Source organism: Corvus moneduloides, chromosome 4 (assembly GCF_009650955.1).
Source record: "Corvus moneduloides isolate bCorMon1 chromosome 4, bCorMon1.pri, whole genome shotgun sequence".
Taxonomy (NCBI): domain Eukaryota; kingdom Metazoa; phylum Chordata; class Aves; order Passeriformes; family Corvidae; genus Corvus; species Corvus moneduloides.
Window position 1 is genome coordinate 57,896,837 of NC_045479.1, and position 21,565 is coordinate 57,918,401.

At 37.9% G+C, this 21,565-nt stretch overlaps 1 protein-coding gene across 11 annotated transcripts in view; it reads right to left on the bottom strand.

The window, feature by feature from the left end:
* TAFA5 (TAFA chemokine like family member 5) overlaps positions 1-21,565 on the bottom strand; it is a 524,263-nt gene that overhangs the window by 171,955 nt on the left and 330,743 nt on the right. For 6 of the 11 annotated variants that reach the window (XR_004239671.1, XR_004239670.1, XR_004239672.1 and 3 more), the window contains exon 4: positions 19,107-19,234. Coding sequence is in view for 8 of the 11 variants with exons in the window: in XM_032106457.1 (XP_031962348.1) it covers positions 19,107-19,234 (128 nt within the window). In the remaining 3 variants the exon portion in view is untranslated. Of the gene's footprint in view, positions 1-5,970; positions 6,968-13,721; positions 13,898-19,106; positions 19,235-21,565 lie in introns of those variants that run through there. The other 5 variants (XM_032106453.1, XM_032106454.1, XM_032106461.1 and 2 more) reach the window with 3 other exon arrangements.

The window sequence follows — 21,565 nt, forward strand, 5'->3', positions numbered from 1 at the left end:
CACTGTGCTAAAAGTGAGTGCTTAGATTCAGGAGTCTGAAACCAAATCACTGAGACTTTCAGCTCTTAACCTTTGCAAACTACTTTTGAAACAAGAAAGACCAGGAACACATTGAACCAAACCACTTTCCCAAGGGCCACTGCAGCTGTCAGCATTGCAGTGGCAGCCAGTGGACTGGGTGTTGAGCAGGTTGTTGAACAGATACTGATTTTTCTACTTGTTATATTATTTGCCCACCTTTCTCTTCCACTCAGCTGAAACCATCTCTGTATCTTATCTTCTCAGCCATCTCCGTGTGTATTCCACACCCTATCAGGTGTGGGATCCCACACCCTATCCCACACACTTCTCAGGTGAAGAGCTATTACCATACATTAAGATAACCTACAAAGTCAATATCTAAAAGTAAGATCAGTCTGAAAAACAGTTTATTACCTTTACAGATTTTTTGACTACTTATCCATTGTAACTCAGGGCTTTTTCTGTTTTTATGTTTCAGATACATCACATACTATTCCAAGGACAAAAATGAAATGTACGCCAAAAATAATTTTAATGTGAATGTGTCATTCCTCACATAAATTAATGGAAGACCTAGTCCTTGGTTCATAAAATTCTTGCTTATTTGCCTTTATTAGCATGCATTACCAAAGACATATAAGATACATCCCTGTCTCCCGTTTTAACAAGCACTTTTACTAAGATGATTGTAATTAATGATGGGTCCTTTATTACAAATTATTTTGAAATTTTTACTTCCAAAAATGTTATCAGCAGTAAAATCTCCATCACTAACAACAGACCACTCTGCACCACGAGGCAAGAGAAAGATAGCTTCAATAGAGCAAATAAAGTAGCAAAAATACTTCTTTTCTGTGAAAGGAACTGCTGGACTTCTCATATTGGTTATGTATTTCTTGTACTTTTTGCATCCTTCATGTTCATCGTAATTTTAGAGGAAATAGTTCCATAGGATTGTAAAAGACAAGTCATTCCTCCTAGAAAGATCAAATTGCTCCTGTGATCAAGTCAAGTAATTCAGCTTGCTCTGGCACTACAGGAACCAGAGAACTGGAAGAGCAGCAGCCCCTTAGATCACTGGGTCACTGGGTCACAGTCCTATCTGTATGAAGATATAAATCAAATGACCCAAGTGACTAGCCACTCACTGTAGATTAAAACTCTCTCATTAACCCTTATCAGGGGTGTGTTATCTTCAGAGGACTCAGAACAGTTCATGAGATTTCTAATATTTAAGATGCAGTTCATGATAAAGCAGCAATGGGGATCTACAGCAAAACCTTAACTGAAGCACCATGGTCTCTCTGGGGCAATAACCATCTCACCTGAAACCTGCCTGAGCTGGCAGATGACTGAAGGGATAACAGCAGATGTAAGGCAATCTAAGATTTTGCAGGAAACTTTCAGACATTTTTCCAGAAAAGTTTTAGGAGGGCATTAGCACATATGTAGTTGTATTAATAACTTTTGTATTAATGTATTAATACTTTTTGCCCCTTTCCAAACCCTCAGTTCACTTCCAACTCTTGTCATCTACACCATGGAGTCCCCTCTAGGGGCCAGGTGCAGTAAAGTATATAATTTTAATGGTGGCAATTTTAAGAGCTATGGGAAGATTTCTGGTTTTAAGAGGCACAGCTGGGCCAAAATATTCTACTGAAACATGTACTATCAACATTACAAAACCAGAAATGCATCCTATTTTACGGGGTTAATAATCTTTAGTGCAGTTATCTTATTCTTTCATCTTTTTATTGTCTCGTAATGGAATACCATTTTTAAAGGATATTGTTCCAGATAGTATCAGAGATTTAAGAAATACAACCTATTAGTTTCTTTCTGCACTTATATTAGGCCCCTTAAGAATAAGTCACTTGGAAATAACTTGTGAGAAATAGTATCTCTATCTTATGGGCTTTTACAGAACTCAGCTTTATTTTGGATGGATGTTGTTCATTTACTGAAAAGGTTAAAGATCTTTTAAAGTGTTTCATTATTCATCAGCAATAGAACTTAACACACATTCTATGAACAAAAAGTTCCCCCCATACCACCTGTAATTGAATTGTTTCTGCCATTATATACTAGCAGTGAAAACCCTGGATTTTTCTTACATTATGCAATAAGTTGTAATAGGGTGCAGTATGATGAAATATACATATGTAGTGCTGGTCAACAGCATATTACATACAGAATATTACCGAATCCAGCTCAATAAATTCTGATTTTCCATGTTTTGCAAGACTCAGAAAAAAACACCACTATCAGCAAATATGGTAAAAGAATGGGGTTTCAGTCCTGCTACCATGGAAAAAGAAAAAGCGGGAAAATTTCACCCTGCTGAGGGCAAAGTCCACTCAAAGTACAACGATCACTTCTGCTTGAATTGCTGGCTTCCCAGAAAGCACAGGCTACACATAAGGGTCAGGTCTTCTAGGGCTAGATCACACTGTAGGCCAGAACTAGCTGTGAGGAAAGGAGGCTGGCTAATCCTGAGCCTCGCAGGTGCCCTCATGCACAGAAATATATGGTTAGAGAAAAAGGTCTATACTAGCCTGGAGAAAAGGGGGCTGAGGAAAGACCTTATCACTCCCTGCAACTATCTGAAAGTAGATTGTATCCAGGTGGGGGTTAGTCTCTTTTGACAAGTCATAGGATAAGAGGAAATGGCCTCAAGTTCCCCTGAGGGGGACAGATGGTGAGGGGATGTGTCAGTGTTAGATTGAATATTAGGTAAAACTTCTTTATCAAAAGGGTTGTCAAGTACTGGAAGAGGCTGCTCAGGGAAGTGGTGGAGTCACCAGCCCCGAAGGCATTAAAAGATATGTAAATATGGCACTTAGGGACATGGTTAGTGGTGAACTTGACATCATTATTAGGTTAATGGACTTAATGATCTCAAAGGTCTGTTCCAGTGAAACGATTCTATGATTCCAATGATTTTATCATTCCTGACATAATGACTGTCTACCCCTGCAATTTTAAGTAGGCACAAAACTATCACTGAAAAGAAAATGAGAAGGTTTATTTGGGAATATTCTTCTCTCTGAATATGAATTAGTGGACCATTCTTGAACCAATGGGCAGAGAATTCAATGCAATTTTATTAAAACGGCATGCTGACAATTTAAAACATGCACCAAGAATTCATAGTTGTGGCTGTAGTCAATACAGTACAGTATAATTTCAGTCTTGTTGATACTAGCAAAATTTTCACAACCTATACATGATTTATGAGTAGAGCTGTGCCTGAATCAAGGCCTTATTAAAAACAAAACAAAATAAGCAAAAAAAAAAAAAAGGAAAAGGAAACCCCAAAAATAGAAGGAATTGCTGAATTATTTATAGAACTCTTCTATATTCTCTTCTATAGTTCTATTATATCTTTTCAGTGTATCAGTTTGCAGCAAAGCTGTAACAACCTCAGACTTTTAAAAACATGTGATATGTACAAAATCAATCAATAAAACTGTCTGGAAACATCAACAATAACACGCTAACTTTATTACTTAGCACTCCTAACTTGGTTTGTGTACACTATGGTCACAGGTTTTTGATCATGAGGTTTACTAGTCCCTCCTCAAACTATCAGCTTTTCAGTCTGTGGGCCATAGAATTACAGAATGTCAAAGGGTTGAAATGGACTTTAAAGATCATCTAATCCAAATCACCCATGCCATGTGGAGGGACCCCTCCCACTAGACCACATTGATCAAGGTCTTATCCAATCTGGCCTTGAGCACGGTCAGGGTTGGGACATCCACAACTTCCTTGGGCAACCTGTTCCAGTGTCTAACAACCCTCACAGAAAAAAATTTCTTCCTAATATCTAACCTAAATCTCCCCTCTTTCAATTTGTACCCATTATTCCTTGTCCTGTCACTAAAGTTCCTGATGAAGAGTCCCGTTCTGGCTTCCTGGTAGGCCCCTTTCCTGATACTGGACAGATCCTATGAGGTCTCCACACAACCTTCTCCAACCTGAACAGCCCCAGCTTTCTCAGCCTGTCTTTGTAAGGGAGGTGCTCCAGTCCTCTTATCAGGTTTTGTGCCTCTCCTCCGGACTTGCTCCAACAGTCCTTATGTTGGGAACACCAAAACTGCATGCAGTATTCCAGGTGGGGTCTCACAAGAGCAGAGCAGAGGGGGAGAATCACCTCCTTTGACCTGCTGGCCATGCACCTTTTGATGCAGAACAGGCTGGCTTTCCGGGCTGTGAGCACACATTGCTGGCTCACGTTGAATTTTTCATCAACCAACACCCCCAAATCTTTCTTCTGCAGGGCTGCTCCCAATCACTCATTCACCCAGCCTGTATTTGTGTCTGGGATTGCCATGACCCATGTGTAGGACCTTGCACTTTGATTTATTGACCTTCAGGACCTTTACACAGGCTCACTTCTCAAGCCTGTCCAGATCCCTCTGGATGGCATTATCCCTTCCCTCCAGTGTGTTGACTGCCCCACCTAGTTAGGTGTCATCAGCAAATTTGCTGAGGGTGCCCTTGATCCCACCATCCATGTTGCCAACAAAGATGTTGAACAGTATCAGCCGCAGTAGTGACCTCTGAGGGACACCACTCAACACGTGGACAATGACCCCTTGACCATAACTCTCTGTGCAGCCCTCCAGCCAGTTCTTTATTCACTAACTGGTCCATCCATCAAATCCATGTCTCTCCAGTTTGGAGACAAGGATGTCACATGAGACAGTGTCAAACGCTTTGCATTTAAGTCCAGGTAGACAATGTCAGTTGTTCTGTCCCTATCTCCCAGTGCTGTAGGCCCTGTCCTAGAAGGTCACCAGGTTAGGCAGGCATGATTTTGTAAAGCCATGTTGGCTCTTACCAATCACCCCTTTATTTTCCATGTGCTTTGGCACAGTTTCCAGGAGAATCTGCTCCATGATCTTCCCTGGAACAGAGGTGAGACTGGTTAGTCTGTAGTTCCCCAGGTCTTTTGCTTTTCCCATTTTAAAAATGGGGGTTATATTTCCCTTTTTCAGTCATCATGGACTTCACCTGACTGCCATGATTTTTTCAACAGTGATGGATAACGACTTAACAGCTTCATCTGCCAGCTCCCTCAGGAGCCACAGATAAATCTTATCAGGTCCCACGGACTTGGGCACATTCAGGTTCCTTAGAAGATATTGAACCTGGCCCTCTCCTACAGTGGGCTGCAGGTCTTCATTCTGCCAGTCCCTGCATTTGCATTTCTCAACTAGGGTGGCATGGCTGGAGCACTTGCTGTTGAAGACTGAGGTATAGAAATCACTGAGAAACTCAGCACTCTTTTCCCATGGTAGTAATGTCTCTCTTTTCCTTCTGGAGAGGGCCCACATTTATCCCTAGTCTTTCTCTTGCTTGCAACATATCTATAAAGCCTTTCTGTTATCCTTAATATCCCTGGCCTGCAAATAAGTATGGCTCTGTTTTTTGAGGGTTTTTTTTTTCTGTTTTGTTCAGATTTTGGTTAAGCTGCATAATACTGTAATGAAGGTTTCCTTAAAAAGCCATATAAACCCTGCTGTGCAGATATTTCACTCTTTACAACCTAGCTACAATACTCTTCTAAGCTATGTTGCCAAATTTTTATGCAATGCTCAGTTCTATGGCAGAAGTCTTTGCATGCATACAGACATTTATATGGCAGATGTTTTGTGCATGATATTTTTTGTTTTCCTTTCAAAAAATTGTATTATGTCTATGCAAATTCCCTGTACCTCAATAATTTTGTTAAGAGCTGACAAATACGATCAGTACTTTATCTTCCAATGGGAATAATACTCAAATACAGACTGCTTTGTCAGCAACATCTACAACACTTTGGGAGGTGCTTCACAATTTGTTTCATTTTAAAGTTCATTAATTTGAGGCATATAAAACAAAAATGTATTATAAAATGATGAATTTCTGGCTTTCATTAAAATGTGTATATTGCAGAGAATGTGATTTTGTCAGTACCCTTTATTTCCTTCAAGTTCACCATTAAAAATACAACTATACTTGTATTAGTGTTAAGAGTTTTATTTCATATGTTGAATCAAAAACAAATAAAACGTGGCACAAAACACACTGTAAGAGGATGTTTTGACCCCGTTCAATTTTGATGTTCCTAAATGAAAAATAAAATATTACTTCTAGGGGATATAACGGAAGTGGATTTCTACATTACTAAGTTGCTACATTGCTCTCATAAGAGCCAGATGACAACCCATCAGAACAGTGTGACTATTTCAGAATGCAGGTAGAGACATTTTCACACTTACTTGAGCAGAACTGAATAATATGCTACCAAAGAACCCTTTGTTTGATTTTAAACATCTGCCAGTGGTCTTATATTCTTTATCATTTATTAAGAAGGACAAAGAGATTACTGGTGAAATACAGACATTTGAGAAAGCATTCATATTGCAATTAGAGGACCTTCTATCAAGCATTATTATATAAACACACATTTATTCATCATGTTGTACCATTGATTTCAGTAGAGTTAGTTACATCAAGAATAAGAAGAAAGAGAAAACAGCAGTTCACAAAGGAAGAACAAAGATGAAAGGTATGATATTTAACATAACAAAGCCTACTGAAAATCAGATGATTAAGTGCAAGTATGCACTCAATGAAATGGAGGCGAAAGCAATGCTGCTCTCCACGTCAAATTGTCTTCTGGAATGAGAGTAACAGGGGATGATTTGATTTAAAAATAAAGACATAAAATGTGACTATAAAAATAAAGGTAAGCATCAAAATTAACTGTTTGGAAGTGTTCTCCCTCAAATGCATTTAGCACTGCTCCCCCAGCCTCCACTGAACCTGTTTACTGCAGTATTATATGGGTAAATCTGATCCTCTGGATTGCCTGCAGTGGCCAAGATATCCACAGCCTCTGTTCAGATTCCCTAATGGCTCCAAGTTCTTCTTTTTCCACCAATAGCAAGTTACTCTGAAAAAATTACAGAAGTCAGTAAAAAATTCTGCGATAATCACCCTGATTGCTTAGCAAGTAACATGAAGGAAAAGGCAAGCCATCTAAAATCTTAGGTTAGGTGATAAACATCTAAACCTTCCAAATCCAATCTCTTAATTTGCATGTCTTTAGAGTTTATATTTATTAGATCTCTCTGAAGTTAGTATTAAATAAAAAATGTTCATTCACATTCTAAATGGAGGCCCCTCTACTATTTTCCAGATTTAGGCAGACAAGAATATGAAGTCAGGCTGAACCACCAGGATGAATCAGGAAAAACATGGCAAGTATGATGACAACAGGGCAATCCATCATTTGCATATCAGTCTAGTAGGTAAACCATTTTTCTGGGATGCATCTAGACCTATTTATCACAAGGGTGATTGAATCTCCCCGTCCTGCATCCCAGGAAAATTCCATGACCACCAGGCAAATATGTCAAATCAGAATATTTTCTCACTCCTTTTTCAAAAACTAAAGCACTGTGCAGCAAATCTGAAGTTGCATGGAGAACTGACAGGATAGTTTGTCTAAGCTCAGTAGTAGACACCAGTCAGGGAAGAGAACAGAGGATACAGACCTCTCTCCATGAAACATAGATTTTTATATTGGCATTGGATAAATAACAGTCTGAAGAGATTTAATTGTCTTCTGGAGATACCTAATCTGACTGCAAAGCCACTGCAGACAAAAATTTCATTGTCCTGGTTGAGGGCTGGATAGTAAAGCTGGGCACCTTTGCTCATGTCCTCGGCTTAGACATTTAAGATATGCCCAGATGTGAATTCAATTCAAAATTTGCAATGCCTAGAAAGAAATTTCATCATATAATTTGTGTCCTGTTCAAACCCAGGTGGGCCAAATCTCAGAGACTACTGAAAAATACAGTAGTTGGCTTGTATCTGATCTTTCCCATGCTACCTCTACTATTATAAGAACTAAGTATCAGTCTTCCCATAACCCTGAAAACTTTCTTTTACTGTTTACACATTTGACATTCCCGCACCACAAAATATCTCATTCTTTTGTGGCTAGAACAAGAATTGTTGTGTAAGGGAAAATTCTCAGGACTTCATGGAGAGAAAAGAAAGAGGCAGGAACAAAAAGGAGAAGAATAAAAGAGAATTTTTTTTTTAAAAAAAGTAAATTTATTAGAGAGTAGAGATGCTACCTTTAAAAGCCCTGGTCCAGAAAAGTACAACATCCTCTGGAGTTTAGGACATGGACTTTCAAACATCTTATCCTGTTCATGTAGGTGTACACTGGTGTATTTCACATGAGGGATGTATTTAATGCACTTTGTCTTTACTTCAGAGTCAACTTTCAGAATTCTTTGGTAAGTGCAAAGTGGGGAAGAATAGCAGTGTTGGCTGAAAAAAGCTAACTAGGTATCCATCAGCAATTGTTGATGGCCCAAAGGCAGTGGAACTATGTAATAAAGGCAGACAGACCTCATAGGTTTTGGCCTAGAATAATTTAATCTGCAATCAGAAGCTGATCTGGCTGAAAACTAACCTGGCAAAAAGTGATGCCTGTTTTGCATCCCAGACATTTCCACAAGCACTTAGTGCCTGACCAAAACAGAAGTCAGGCATATACAGACAGTGAGGTGGGAGAGTAGGAATGGAGCACTCTGGATTTAGATTGGTTTAGACTACCATGAAGCTGCACTACAAGTTGAAAGAAAAGCTCTTAGTCTATATTTTGCTGATTGATTTTGCTGTCCCACTCTTGCCTGGCTTTATTTGGATCAAGGATCAGCCGGTTTTGTTCACTTCCAACCTCTTGTCTCATTCATGTATAATGAGATTACTAAGATCTAATGAAAAACAGGAATAACCCGAGTTTTGGGCTATCACTTTTGCCTCACACGGTAAACTGAATTGTCTTTCTGCATACCCCTGCATGCTCATATGCAAGTGATCAGGAAGTAGCTGAAGTAGCTGAAAACAAAACCTCACAGGCAGGAGTTAACTAGATCAAAAAAACTGGCAACTTTATCCTTAAGGTCTGCCCCCAAGGTAAAGAAACTTACATGCAGACATAATGCTATTGAGTATTTCTATTCCAAATGGTTAATGCAAATATAGCAGTGGAATACTGGAAAACAGAAATGTCTGTTATGTGTCTACCTTTCACAGATTTTCAATAACTCTTAAGAGCTTAATATCTTTTATGCTTTTGAAACCATTCTTAATAAAATAACATTAGACTTTTCACAAGTCTGTCACCTCCTGGGCCACCTCGACCTAGATCAATACACTCCTGTTAAGTGTTATTATGCACTGTTCGCAGGTCCTCCATCAGTATCTTGTTGAAATGACAGTTTTCAATATGACAGGCCTTTCTGAATTAATTTTCAAGTATGGTTTTAAGAAATAATGTGTCAAATGTTATTATAAAAATCCATAAACTAAAACACCTTTTTCATTTTCTATATTCACTGCTTGTTTTTTTCAGTCCAAGAATTCTAGCTTGCTTTGCATGATTTAACAGAAATCTTTGGGAGTATTCTTAAAAATGGAAATGTTCCAAAATGGATATACATGTGCAATAACTTCATCTTTTAACACTTATGTCATGAACATTTTCTTTGGGCAAAATGCGAGTGTAATAATTCTAGCATTTTAAATTCTTGGGGTTGATGTGACATACCAGTTTCCAGCCTTCGTAAGTTTACATTACATGCCCACCAAAAACATGTTTTAAACTATATACCAAGTTCTGTGTTAGTCTTTCCAGGCTTTTTCCTCGTTTGCATTATCAAATCTATTTTTCTTCCACACATAAAATGTATCCTGCAGTCCCCTTCAGTTCAACTATATGGCATTCAGCATCTATTGAATCCCTTCTTAAAAACAGTGCGTTGTGCTACTTACAGCAAAAAATTGTGCAAGTAATCTCCAGGTTTGTTTCCTCAGATAGTCTCTCCTTGCAGTCACTTATTAAATGAAAATTGATTTTCTCATATTCATGCAAGAAATCAGAACCTTCAGACAGTATAAATCTATCATGAAGCATATATGGTAGGAGTGGGCAGCGCTGTATCAAATTGTCTGATTTAGCAGATGAGAAATGAAGTTTAGTTGCTTACCACAGACAACCAGTGAACCAGCACATTCTCCTGACTTCCAGCTGTCACCCCACAAGGGCACTGGTCTATAGGTTTTATGTCATGTGTGCTTACCCCGTGAAAGATGCCGTCCATACCCTTACAATGTCTATCTGTTATGCTAAGAATTGTCAAAACACAAAAAGACCCAATATTACCATTAGTGATATGAATTTGGTTTGTCTGTTGCTTTTAGTCCATCTCAATACTAATTCTTAACATGCTTTTTTCTTAGACCAGTTACCATGCTATTTCAGTATTTGGAAAGGCCTATCTAAATGCAAGTGGTGACCAAGGTGTTAAACAATAATTTAAAAATCTAGTATCAGGCTCTTCACAGACTCTCTTTGATGGGCCTGCAAATTTTCCAGGCAGATACCTGAACCTTCTATTAGAGGTGTGAATTTTCTATGACCTGAGCCTTCCATTTTTAAATTTAGGCTCTTTTCTTGTTTTGGGGGCGATGAAAGATAATCCTAACCCCATACAAGAACATAATTTTTACTGGTGTCCTGGAAAAGTATGCTATTTAGAAAGAATTTCAAATGAAAGTATTTTGTGTTTATCAGGACCAACTTAACAATTTAGGCATTCCTTAAATGCACCTTTTAAAAACTGAACACTTTAACTTTTTCAAATATCCACAATTCATTGTGTGGGTTCACACTATGACAGAATACTGAACTCGCCAAGCTACAGATGTGGTTTTATTTCCATTTCAGAATTCTGCTTTCAAAGTACAGAAAAAAACCCAACCCAACAAAGGGTTTGCTTGGTGTTTTTACTGAAAACATAATTTATTCCACAAACCCATGAAACAGACTATCAGAAATTATTATTATTGCCTTGGGTAGAATCAGCTTTCGTTTACTTACTGAAAGGGACAGTTCAGACCTCAAACAGATCAAAATGTAGCTCATTTTACCATGTAGTAACTGCTTTTATAAATAGATTAATCTATATAACCATGAAAAGCCATAGTTCGTAAGCATTAATCAGAAATCACTTTTACCTCACTGAATCTAAAACTGGCCTGTCCCTAAGTTAGCATAGTAAGATTGAACTGAATGCTAGAATTCCCAATATGACTGTGAGTTAAGTAATGGGAATCCTGAAAGAAAATATATCACTAGAAGTCTTATCTATCTAAAATTCTGTTTATTTATTTGCACAGGATATGCAACATCTTTGAAATAGCCCATGCAGAAGTGGGCACTCATATTTTCTGTAGCTTTATAAAGACAAAAAGATTAGTATAATTCTTCATTACTGAAATCTGAAAATACATGCTCTAAAAGTGAAGAACAAAACTTAAATTTCCCTAATTTCTTCCAAGGATTTATTTGAGATGTTAACAAATTATGATTTCACTTAGTTTGCCATTTCACTACAAGTTATTTTTGGTGTAAATTTTGGTCTCTTTTCAGGCAGTGTGAATCACCGAACATCAGTATTCAGCATTCAGGACAGAGGAAGGCATCTAATCTCTTTAAGTTGGTTCTTTAAATATCTGACAGCTCCTTTCAACCTACAAAAATCACAAAATCTTTGCTACCATTTTGGCTTAGGACTTGAAGATCAGTTATTTGACATGAAGAAGTGTATTTTCATAAGGATAATGGAAAATACAATGTGCAGGTTTCGATACACTGGTATGACAAAGAAAGGCACAGCTTTGAAAAGACTGTAATAGTTGAAGCATTACTAATATGCAAGAGAACCCGTGTATTTAGAAGGAATAGCATGGCCCCTTCTGAGACGCTTCAGCTTCAGGAGGATTTTATTTCTATTAGGTTTCTCTGTGATGTAGTCCTTAAGACATGGGGCCATGAAGACCATCCTACCATTCTGCTTGTAAATTGTCTACTATTCTTCTGTAACACAAGAAGTAGAAACATGATATTTAGCCTTTCTGAGAATTAAGACAACCAACTCCCATACCCCATATTTGCTTGGAAATTAACAGAACAGGATCTAGTTGCAATCCTGTGAATGATGACCCATTTGTAGATCAGGAAAACAATGAGAGGAATACAGCTCAAAGGATTAAAGCCTCTGGTAATCCATGGAAATAAATAGGTTGAATCTAGACCTTGAAGTACACATCTATAGAGTGGACACTGAAGCACATAGCTATAACATGTAAAGAATTGGTATTTTCTCTCATAATTTATATTAGTACTACTGAGAAGAACATCAAATTAATACAAAACTATTAAAAGGTTCAGTTAAAGCACTGTACAATGACTAGGACTTATTCTATAGATAGACTGGTACATTAGAATGAGTTGTTAATTAAAAGTAACCTAGTTCTGGTAGTTCATATGTACAGTCAAAGATGCAGATATCATGACTTTTTGATCTCAACAATATCTGCCAAAGGTATTCTTCAGAAAGTGTTCATGTTCTACCCTTCCTCAATTTGGTGTGTATATATAAAAGGTAGAGCACATCAATGTTTTAACATATGAAAGCTATTTCAGGCTAACTTCCAGTTATGTGGTGGGGTCTTGGAAAACCTTAATCAAATATCAATTTCAGAAGCACACTACTGAAACCTGAGTTAGTTTTAAAGGACTTTGTGATGCATAATGCTTGGTGAAGCAATGGTCTCAGAGCTCACAAAACTGGCTGGCAGCAGGACTTAAGAATGCAAATTATTCTTAGTGGCTTAATGGATAGGGGTTTTTTAAATCAGATTTCTAGACAACCAACTAGAAATTAAGAGTGATCATGTCTGAGGATGGGCCAAAAGGGTTAATTATCTATTTCACCACAAAAGTGTATTTGTGAGAGCACACACAAGGCAGTGTCAGGCATGCCATTATGAACATAGAAAAAGAGAAGAAAGAGAAGACATAGGGACTCACAATTGTGCAAGCTCATGGACTTTGAAGAAAAGATAGTCCCATAGGTTAAATATAGCCAAAGATTCTGATTCCCCAACAGCTGGGTATGAACAATGAAAATTCAGGCTCCTAATTTCCTTCTTGTTTCTAAAAGCTAATACTTGGACTAGAGTGAGGGGATATACCAGCCTGATGAAAAGCGTCCTCTGTAATCTTGGTCCATACATAGTGTTTCTGCTACAATTAGGACAGTGAAGGAACTTAGTAGATGAACTGCTGACAGATCTGTAGAATGGACACTGAAGCACACAGCTATGACATGTAAAGAATTGGTATTATTGTATCTGTTTCATAAGTTGACCACTTCTGGCAAAGGGGAAGGGTGAAACTTAATTTGGCATGGCATGCATGCAACATTCCACTGCTCTAATCTGGTATTGCCTGAAAGCTTGTGTTGGTAGGTATTCTATCCTGGAATGACACGGAACTAGAACTGGCAGGATGTCAAAATACTTCCAAAACCAGCTTAACCAAATAAAATCAGCTGAGCTGTGGAGATGTGAAATGCACATTTAGAAACACTCAGAGCTGGAATGCAGGTGAGGCTAAATACATAATACCAGTTTTATGTCAATACCTAACAACAACAGGAACATTACCAATGAGGACATTTATAAATAACATTAGTTTTATTTCTAAGTTACTGTGACTTTCTAAATCCCTTAAAATGTTAAGTCAGGACTCCTAAATTCACTGATGTATGGAGCTAAGAATTGTTAATCTTACTGCTGGGGAAACTGAGGCAGAGAGGTTCAGTGACTTACCCAAGGCCACAGAGGGAGTCACTGTTAGAGCCGGGATTAGAGCTCAGGAGTTTCTGGCTCCCAGTTCCCAAGCTCAGACCACTAGATCATGGCCTCAGGATATTTCCAGCTGATCTTCAGTCTAAAAAAAAGTAAATTCTCAAGTATGTTACAGATATGTAACATATATATATATATATATATATATTTCTTTTTTCCTGAATGTAATTGTATGAGTGAGAACACATTGCTCATACATATGTCAGTGGTGAAAAACCAGTGTATTTTATCTGAGTTACTTTTATCATACATATATGTATGATAAAGCTTTGCTGAAAAAAAAATCTTGATTTAAATTACAGCCAATACAAATACATATTGTATTTTTCAGGGTAAGGAACAAATTGCCTTTCCAACCCAGCCAGCATGTCATTTATATTAATGGTGAGGAATGACAAGTTGCTCTGTGCGTAAGTAAACTCTATTAAGAAAGGCAGGTCCCTTGGTGAAGCCTAATCCTTAGTAAATTTTACTAGCTAAGCACTGAGCTCCATGGCAGAGTAATTACACCTTTTATCCACTGTGAGCTCTCTCTTAGCTTCTCCATATTCCTTAATTTCCCACTTCAGCTAATTTAGCAGTAAAACAGCAAAGGTTTAAAAGGTTAGCTACCGAGGAATTGGTGCATGAATGTTCTGTTAAGCTCCATGCATTGAAATCACATTATGTAGAAGAAGGAATTAATTAAGTAACAATTAGGTAGTGATGGATCATTGACAACATATATACACTTGGGTGATAAAAATTAATCTCCCCAGTAAAAACAATACATTGTGTATCTTCTCATCTATACACTAGCAAGGTTTGCACTTGAAATATAAAATGGAAAGGCCCTTCAACAATTTCTTTAAAAAAAAAAGGCGTATCTTCTGGCAGTATTAAAACTACAAAATATTTTAAAAAATCATATAACTTAATTTTTAATAAATAATTGAAAAAATAATGAGAATTAAAAAAAAGAATTTTTAAGGCAGGAGATTTTAAAGTGACTGTAAGGACATTTGTTATATGAAAGTACTTCGTATGTTGAAATTGCTAACAATTGTGTAGTATTCTCTTGCTATCTTCTTTTACAACTTGCCATACTGTTTCCTTGTATTGACAGTCAGCATCTTAATACATAGATTGGCAGTTAGCCCAGTCAGTCCTCAAGTCTAAAAGCCTCTTAGAAGATGAAAAATCTTTGGTTCATTCACACCTTGTAGAGAGAACAACAGGGCAGAAGTGACATCCAGATCCATTTAGAGTGTACTTTGAGTCTGATTTTCCTTTGCCTTGCACCTTGTGTAGTCATTTATAGCTGTGCAAAGTGAGCACAAAATGGATATAAAACACTTTTTGTGAGGAGAGAATTCTGATTTGGTTGCATTATTTCCAGAGGTCAACACAAAAAGTGCCAGCCAGTTGAAAAATCTGGCTCTGCATAGAATGTGTAAACAACTTTGACACAAAACATAAAGCAAAAAGCAGCAGCCCTTTCCAAACATTTTACAGAAATGGCACTTCTGTTTTGAAGCAATGGGTATTTTCACTTGCTGTTTGCTTGGAATTTTCATAGAAAAAATACTAAATGTTAAACTCATCTACAGGAAACAAATGCTAATTTTTTCCTTTCTTTGTAAGAATCATATTTAACTATGAGTCCTAAAGTATATTCTCACTTAAAAGGGAACTCATGTCATCTATAAGATCTCCGGAAGTGCTAACTTTCCACATGCTGCTTTTAAACCCAGTACTTAAAAAGCTGCACTTCTAAAAACCCTATGGAACGAATGTGAAAAGCTGCTGTTGGGGTTTTAGTTTAGTCTTAGTTTTTTTCCTGTTAAAGGAATTTTCTCCCATATGCATGTTGCTAGGGGACAAATAGCTGTACTTAAGAAAGACAAAAAGGGGGGTGGGGCGGGCCTGGCTACTCCTTTGTCTACACCTGGGTGTGGGGTCAGTTCGCTCTGAGCGTCCTGAGAGAGAAGCTGCAGAGAAAGGAGCTGCTGCTTCTTTCTTTTTGGCCGTCCTTTCTTCCTGCTGGAAACAACGCCGGGACCCCAAAAGCCGCTTTCCCTGCCCTGCTGGAGACCGGGCTGTGGCTGCCCTGCCCCGCTGCTGCTTCGAGCTTTCGCTACGCTGTAGCCCTGCTCGCCCTGCCTGCCTGGGCCTCCGTGGGTTTTTCCCATCTGGATACATCTCGTCTGCCACCCGGGATTTGCGTTCGTCCCTGCCACTCTAGCCTGCCGTTCCAGCCTGCTGTTCCTGAGAGCCCGGGATCAGCTGCCCAGGGGTTTGTGACGCCTTTGTCCCATCCCTTCCCGGGATCCCAGGGCACCGGTGCCGCGTGTGTCCCGAGCTCGCTCCGGAGCGCCCCCTGCAGCCGCGGGGGAACCATCGCACCTGCCCTGCTCACCGGGAGCCGCCAGCGCCCCTGCCGGCTGCGAGCGGAACTGCACCCGAGGGGAAAGGGCCCGACAGCCGAGAAGGCTGGGACTGGGTTTGTGTTTGCTGTTACTGCCATAGTTGTTGTTGTTTTGTTTGACTGGTTATATACATATATATATATAGTAAAGAACTGTTATTCCTATTTCCCACATCTTTGCCTAAAGGCCCTTGATTTCAAAATATAATAACTTGGAGGAAAAAGGGGTTATATCTGCCACTTCAAGGGGGGCTTCTGCCTTCCTTAGCAGACACCTGTCTTTCAAAACCGAGACAGCTGCTATTACCACAACAGTCGGTCTCAGTCCATCAGAGTTCAACGCTGTTCTGACTTTAGTACGGGTGACAAATTATAGTCAGCATTTACCAAACAGTGATATCTCTGCTATACAATCTACTATCAGTATGATAACTCAAGACCTACTGCCAAAAATATCTTTAAGATGCAAGCTATATCAGCAGGAAAGGGCTGATTAGATTAACGAATGTGTTTTAACAAAACTGATAGTTAAAAAATGAAGGACCTAATCTGACTGTTGCTGGAGATGTTGTCAAGAATTATTCCTACTTAAGAACCATGTACAGTAACTAATTCAATATGTCTGGACATTTTTTCCCCCTACTACCTGATGGTCATTTTTATGCCCCTGCCCAGCCAGAAATCCTTCCTAGTACACTTAAATACCATGATGGGCATGATAGTGCCTGGCAACTCATGTATGTCGATTGAGAGCAGAAATAGAAATTACTGCATTAGCGTTGTTGATCTGGAGTATTGCTAGAGTAAATAATGTCTCTTAGTGTTTCTGCTGGAATTTTGTTTTCTTTTAATCACTGTCATGCATTTCATGAAGTCATCCTAAGACACAGTTTCCAAATCTACTACTATGGTCCAAAGCTCACCCTTCAACCAATATGCTATTGATACTGTATTATAGACGGGAGTTTATCGTAGGGTTTTGTATTTGTTTTTCTTCTTGTCTTTCTTCCCTCTCCCCGCTCTGCATTCAGTGCTTCCGTAAGCATTCTGAGTTGCTAGTCTGGCTTGACTGGAAAGTACTGCGTGTTTGTTGTGTGTCTGCATGTGTGATACCAACTGTTGAAGACTGCTTGATGTTGGATGAGGGCTTATGCTCAGAACTGTTCTACAGTTGTCTCTCTGGCAAAATCTTTCCTTACCAATGACGATGATGTATCTGTGTGGGGAGAGTCTGTTTTACAATATTATACTTGCTGTGGTCTTAATTTTACTGATGGGGCATGATTATGATTTCATTTACATTAATCAAATTCATGAGTCATTCCATTCATGTCAATAGCATTAAAGAGCTATACAGACAAGTAAGAGTTCAGAATCAGGCTTCTGGTGTTTAATCTGAAAGCATATCTGAATCACTTCATTAAAGACAGAAACTGAAGGACAGATCCTCTGCTTACTTTGCATTACTCAGTCATGCCATTAGCATAAAACATCAAACAAAGAACTAAAATGACAGCTGGTAATGTGTCACAGTACATGGGTTTTCTGTTTTCCTCAGATACAGAAAACACTCCTGAATTAATAAGATTTAAGACTATATTTCAATTATGAGAAAGTTATGGTATTAGATCTCCTTGCCTTTGAAAGTTGGCAATGTTTAAAAAACTTTTCTCCTTCCCTTTTTTTTAATGTCACTGTTACATAACTTGAATGCAAAAGATTTACATAACTTGAATGCAAAAGATCTAAAGGCAAACTATATTTAAGTAAGACCTCAGAGATGAGTTAAGTTTTATAGCCCTGTCCATAATGAATATCATATCTGGAAAATACAAAGCATGAAAACAGTGGTCACAATTCATAAAATTTGTATCTCATACAGAATTATCAAATCTCCCTTCTTTTTAAAAAGTGAAAATCATGTTAATTTTCTAGATACAGGTTTTCTAAAACAGTAAAAGGTTTTGTACTGCTTTCTGTCTCCTGCTCAGACAGAGAAATTGTGCAGGCAATGATGGGCATTAATTTAGTCCTCACTGATAAGTACATCTAAGACTAAATATTCTTGAAATTGCACTTATTTAAATTACACTCAAACTCTCTGTAAATCTAAAAAAAGATTATGAGGGGAAATAATTTCAAGAGGCCTAGCAAGCTATCAGAAAATTGCTCTATTATATCTCTTCTGATTTTTTCAATTTTTTAAGTCAAAGAATTGCTGGAATTTGAGAACATTTTCTAGAAATCTGTTTGATTCATTATAGGCCCTGGAAACTATTAGTGTCGTATATACTTTCAGCTTCACTACAAGCACATGCCACAAGACACCTAATCTGAGAACTGAGGGATTTATCAACAAACCAGGGCCAAAAGGAAGTTGGAAGATGGGATCTTTTGCTATGTTTTCTGTAGGTCTCACTGAAAACTAAAGATCTATCTGTGTGACTTGTTTTTCTAGTATAGTTGGAATAGGAAAAATATTTTCTTCAAAACTCCCAGTGAAAGCTTTCTTTTCACCCTGATAGACCACACATTGAGTTTTATATCCTGCACTACCACAGCATAAGAAAATCTGTGTATGTTGAAAGAATAAGATTCTTCAGGCTGAATGCAAATGTTAGTTAAGCTACTGGTGTCTTTTAAGAAAACCTTGATATAATATCTACTCTTAATAACCATGAGAATGACTTGTTATCTTTTCCAATGTTGTACTTTGGGATAACATTGCTGTGTATTTCAGCATGCACACTTGGGCACACATTAATTATGAGGAACTCAACTTTACATAAAAGTGCTGAAAATGATTAAAAATCTCACTTTTTGTTTTTCAACAAATTAAAGTGAATGAGAAATTGAAGAAATATAGAACAGAGAAGTGACCTACCGTGGTTGTCTTTATCCGTCCTCCTGGTTGTGTACAGGTCCAGCCTGATTTATTGATTAGCAAATCACAGCCTTCTCCTTCTAAACATGGAAGCATTTCACACCACTGTTTTGTTTTGATAATTCGTGCTATGGAACAGAAAAAGAAGAAGAAAAACAAAACCAAAAACAATTGGCAGGAGAATTCACATTTCATTTATCTCTAAACACTTTCTCATTTGAGTTGTCTATTTTCATTACCTGATAATTCAGCAATAGTTTATGATGTAGACAGCCCTAGGCAATTTACAAAATTATTTACAACACATGTTGTGCCAACAAATTTAATTTCAAACTTAAAAACCAACAATAAAACAAAAGACAGCTTTATTATAAATCAAAAGAACATAGAAACTAGCTATTTTTCTAATTTCATGCTCCTCCTAATCAAAGAAACACTGTTGGAGGGGCTAACAATTAAGACTTCCTATCCTAACTAATCGTTATGGTAGCCCACAACTGGGATCCATTGTGTTAGACTCTCCATAAACCTGAGCAGACAGTCCTTATCCTGAAGTGCTGACAGTGTAAATAGACATGAGCCATGCAGTGGAAAGAGAAAAGCTATAATAAACAGTTAAAGGGGTCAGCATAATGACAGCTATTGTGAAACTGTGATACTTGCTATGGTAGGGGTATAGTCAAGGGCAGAAACTAGGAACATAAGAAGGACAGGTGTTGAATGAAGCAAAGGTTGAGAAATCATGGAGAAGGAGACAATAAGCTGAGGGAAAAGACAGGAACAAACAGCCTATTACTACAAGGGAAAAGAAGTCTAGTTAGGAAGGGCCCTAACAGAAAGATGGTGTGATACGGATTTTGTGTCTCCTCTTAATGCTTGTGTCTCTGGCAAGCCAGTTCTGCAAAACTTCCTCAAGGTCATACACAGCATGTAGCCTTGGAAGAACAGAGCCCTGGCTGCAATGAAGTAAAAGCAGAGCAGCTGTAAGGAGAAACTTTTCTTCAAGATAGGGAGACAAGGGGCTTTAATACCTGTAAACTTCTTTCTGGACTATAATACTACTTCTTTTGAGTTCACCTTTGTAGTATCTGGGTTCCTTCTCCTAGAATAGTAAATAATATTACTAATATCTAGCATTCTATTATTCTTTCACTCTCCCCTGAAGACAATATTGTAGAGCAGAGTGTTTAGGATACTTTTCATAAAATACATATACAGAGAGACACTTTCATGATGCCATATACTTATGCTAAACAAGGTAAGGTCCCCCAAACTAACTTTTTCTCAGACTGTAAGGCTTGCAGTCTGCAGAAAATGGTCCTCAGTTCCTTCAGGGATCATCTCACCAATTCTTGCCTGGACTATAAGAAAGCTTTCCCACTTCAATTCATACATAAGTGTCCTAGGGATTCAAGGCCAGAACTTGTTCCACATGCAGGGACACAGATCATGCCTTCCTCTATGTTATGTGACACTAATACACATAACACACTTTCAATAGTTGTAAGCCCAGCAAAAAGAGAACTACAGGAGAAATAATTAGAAAAATAAGAGTACAAGAAGCTTATGCTGTATCAAATTAATTTGGGGTCCAAGAAGGCTAAAAGCAGGCATTTATTCCAGCAGCAGTTGCAGCTTTATGCTCACCTGAACGTGTGATTCAGCCTGACTTCTTCTGTCTGGAACTACTTAAGAATACAATTCCCAATGCCACTGAATCATGGCAAGAAATAGAAGTGCAATTTAAAGTCTTTTAATAAAATCCTTTCCAATATTTTGACACAAAAAAACTTGCGTCCTCAGATCTGGTATAATTGTTGATAAGCTCTAGCAATATAACAAAACCTGATTTCTTTCAGTGGAAATTCAATTTGAAATTCATATTAATATTTTAAATAAAAAAAAAAACTCTTTAGCACCTAAATGTCTACATAGGAATTTTCACTGTTCATTAGGCAATATAGAAATCAATGGTGAAATGATTCATAACTACAATTTTTTGAAGCAACTCTGCTAAGTTTTTATAGCACATAATACACAGAAATGTGGATTGTACTTGGGCACCAGAGGTACAGCTCTACTGATAACTGCATCATATCAGTTTTTGAGACTAACTCCTCCTCTGTAACAGATAATAGTCTCATCCTTTCTTAGTGAAGGCATGCATCCAGTTACAAGCTTAACAGAAAAAGCTCAGTAAAATGTTAACACCAAATCTGACTTACTTGCATGCACAACTTTCATAATTCACATATAAAAATGGCTATGTCTATCAATGTTTCAACAATATGAAGTATCTTTGAGAGACTGAATAGTCAGCTAAACTCAGAAACATGGACTAGATTGCCTTTACTATCTCAGCTAGGAGGTTTTCCTGGAAACATAACTTGAAGTAATCTTATTTTAAAAAAAAGTATCTCTGAATTATTCAGTGTTTGCTTGGTCGCTATCGGTACTAT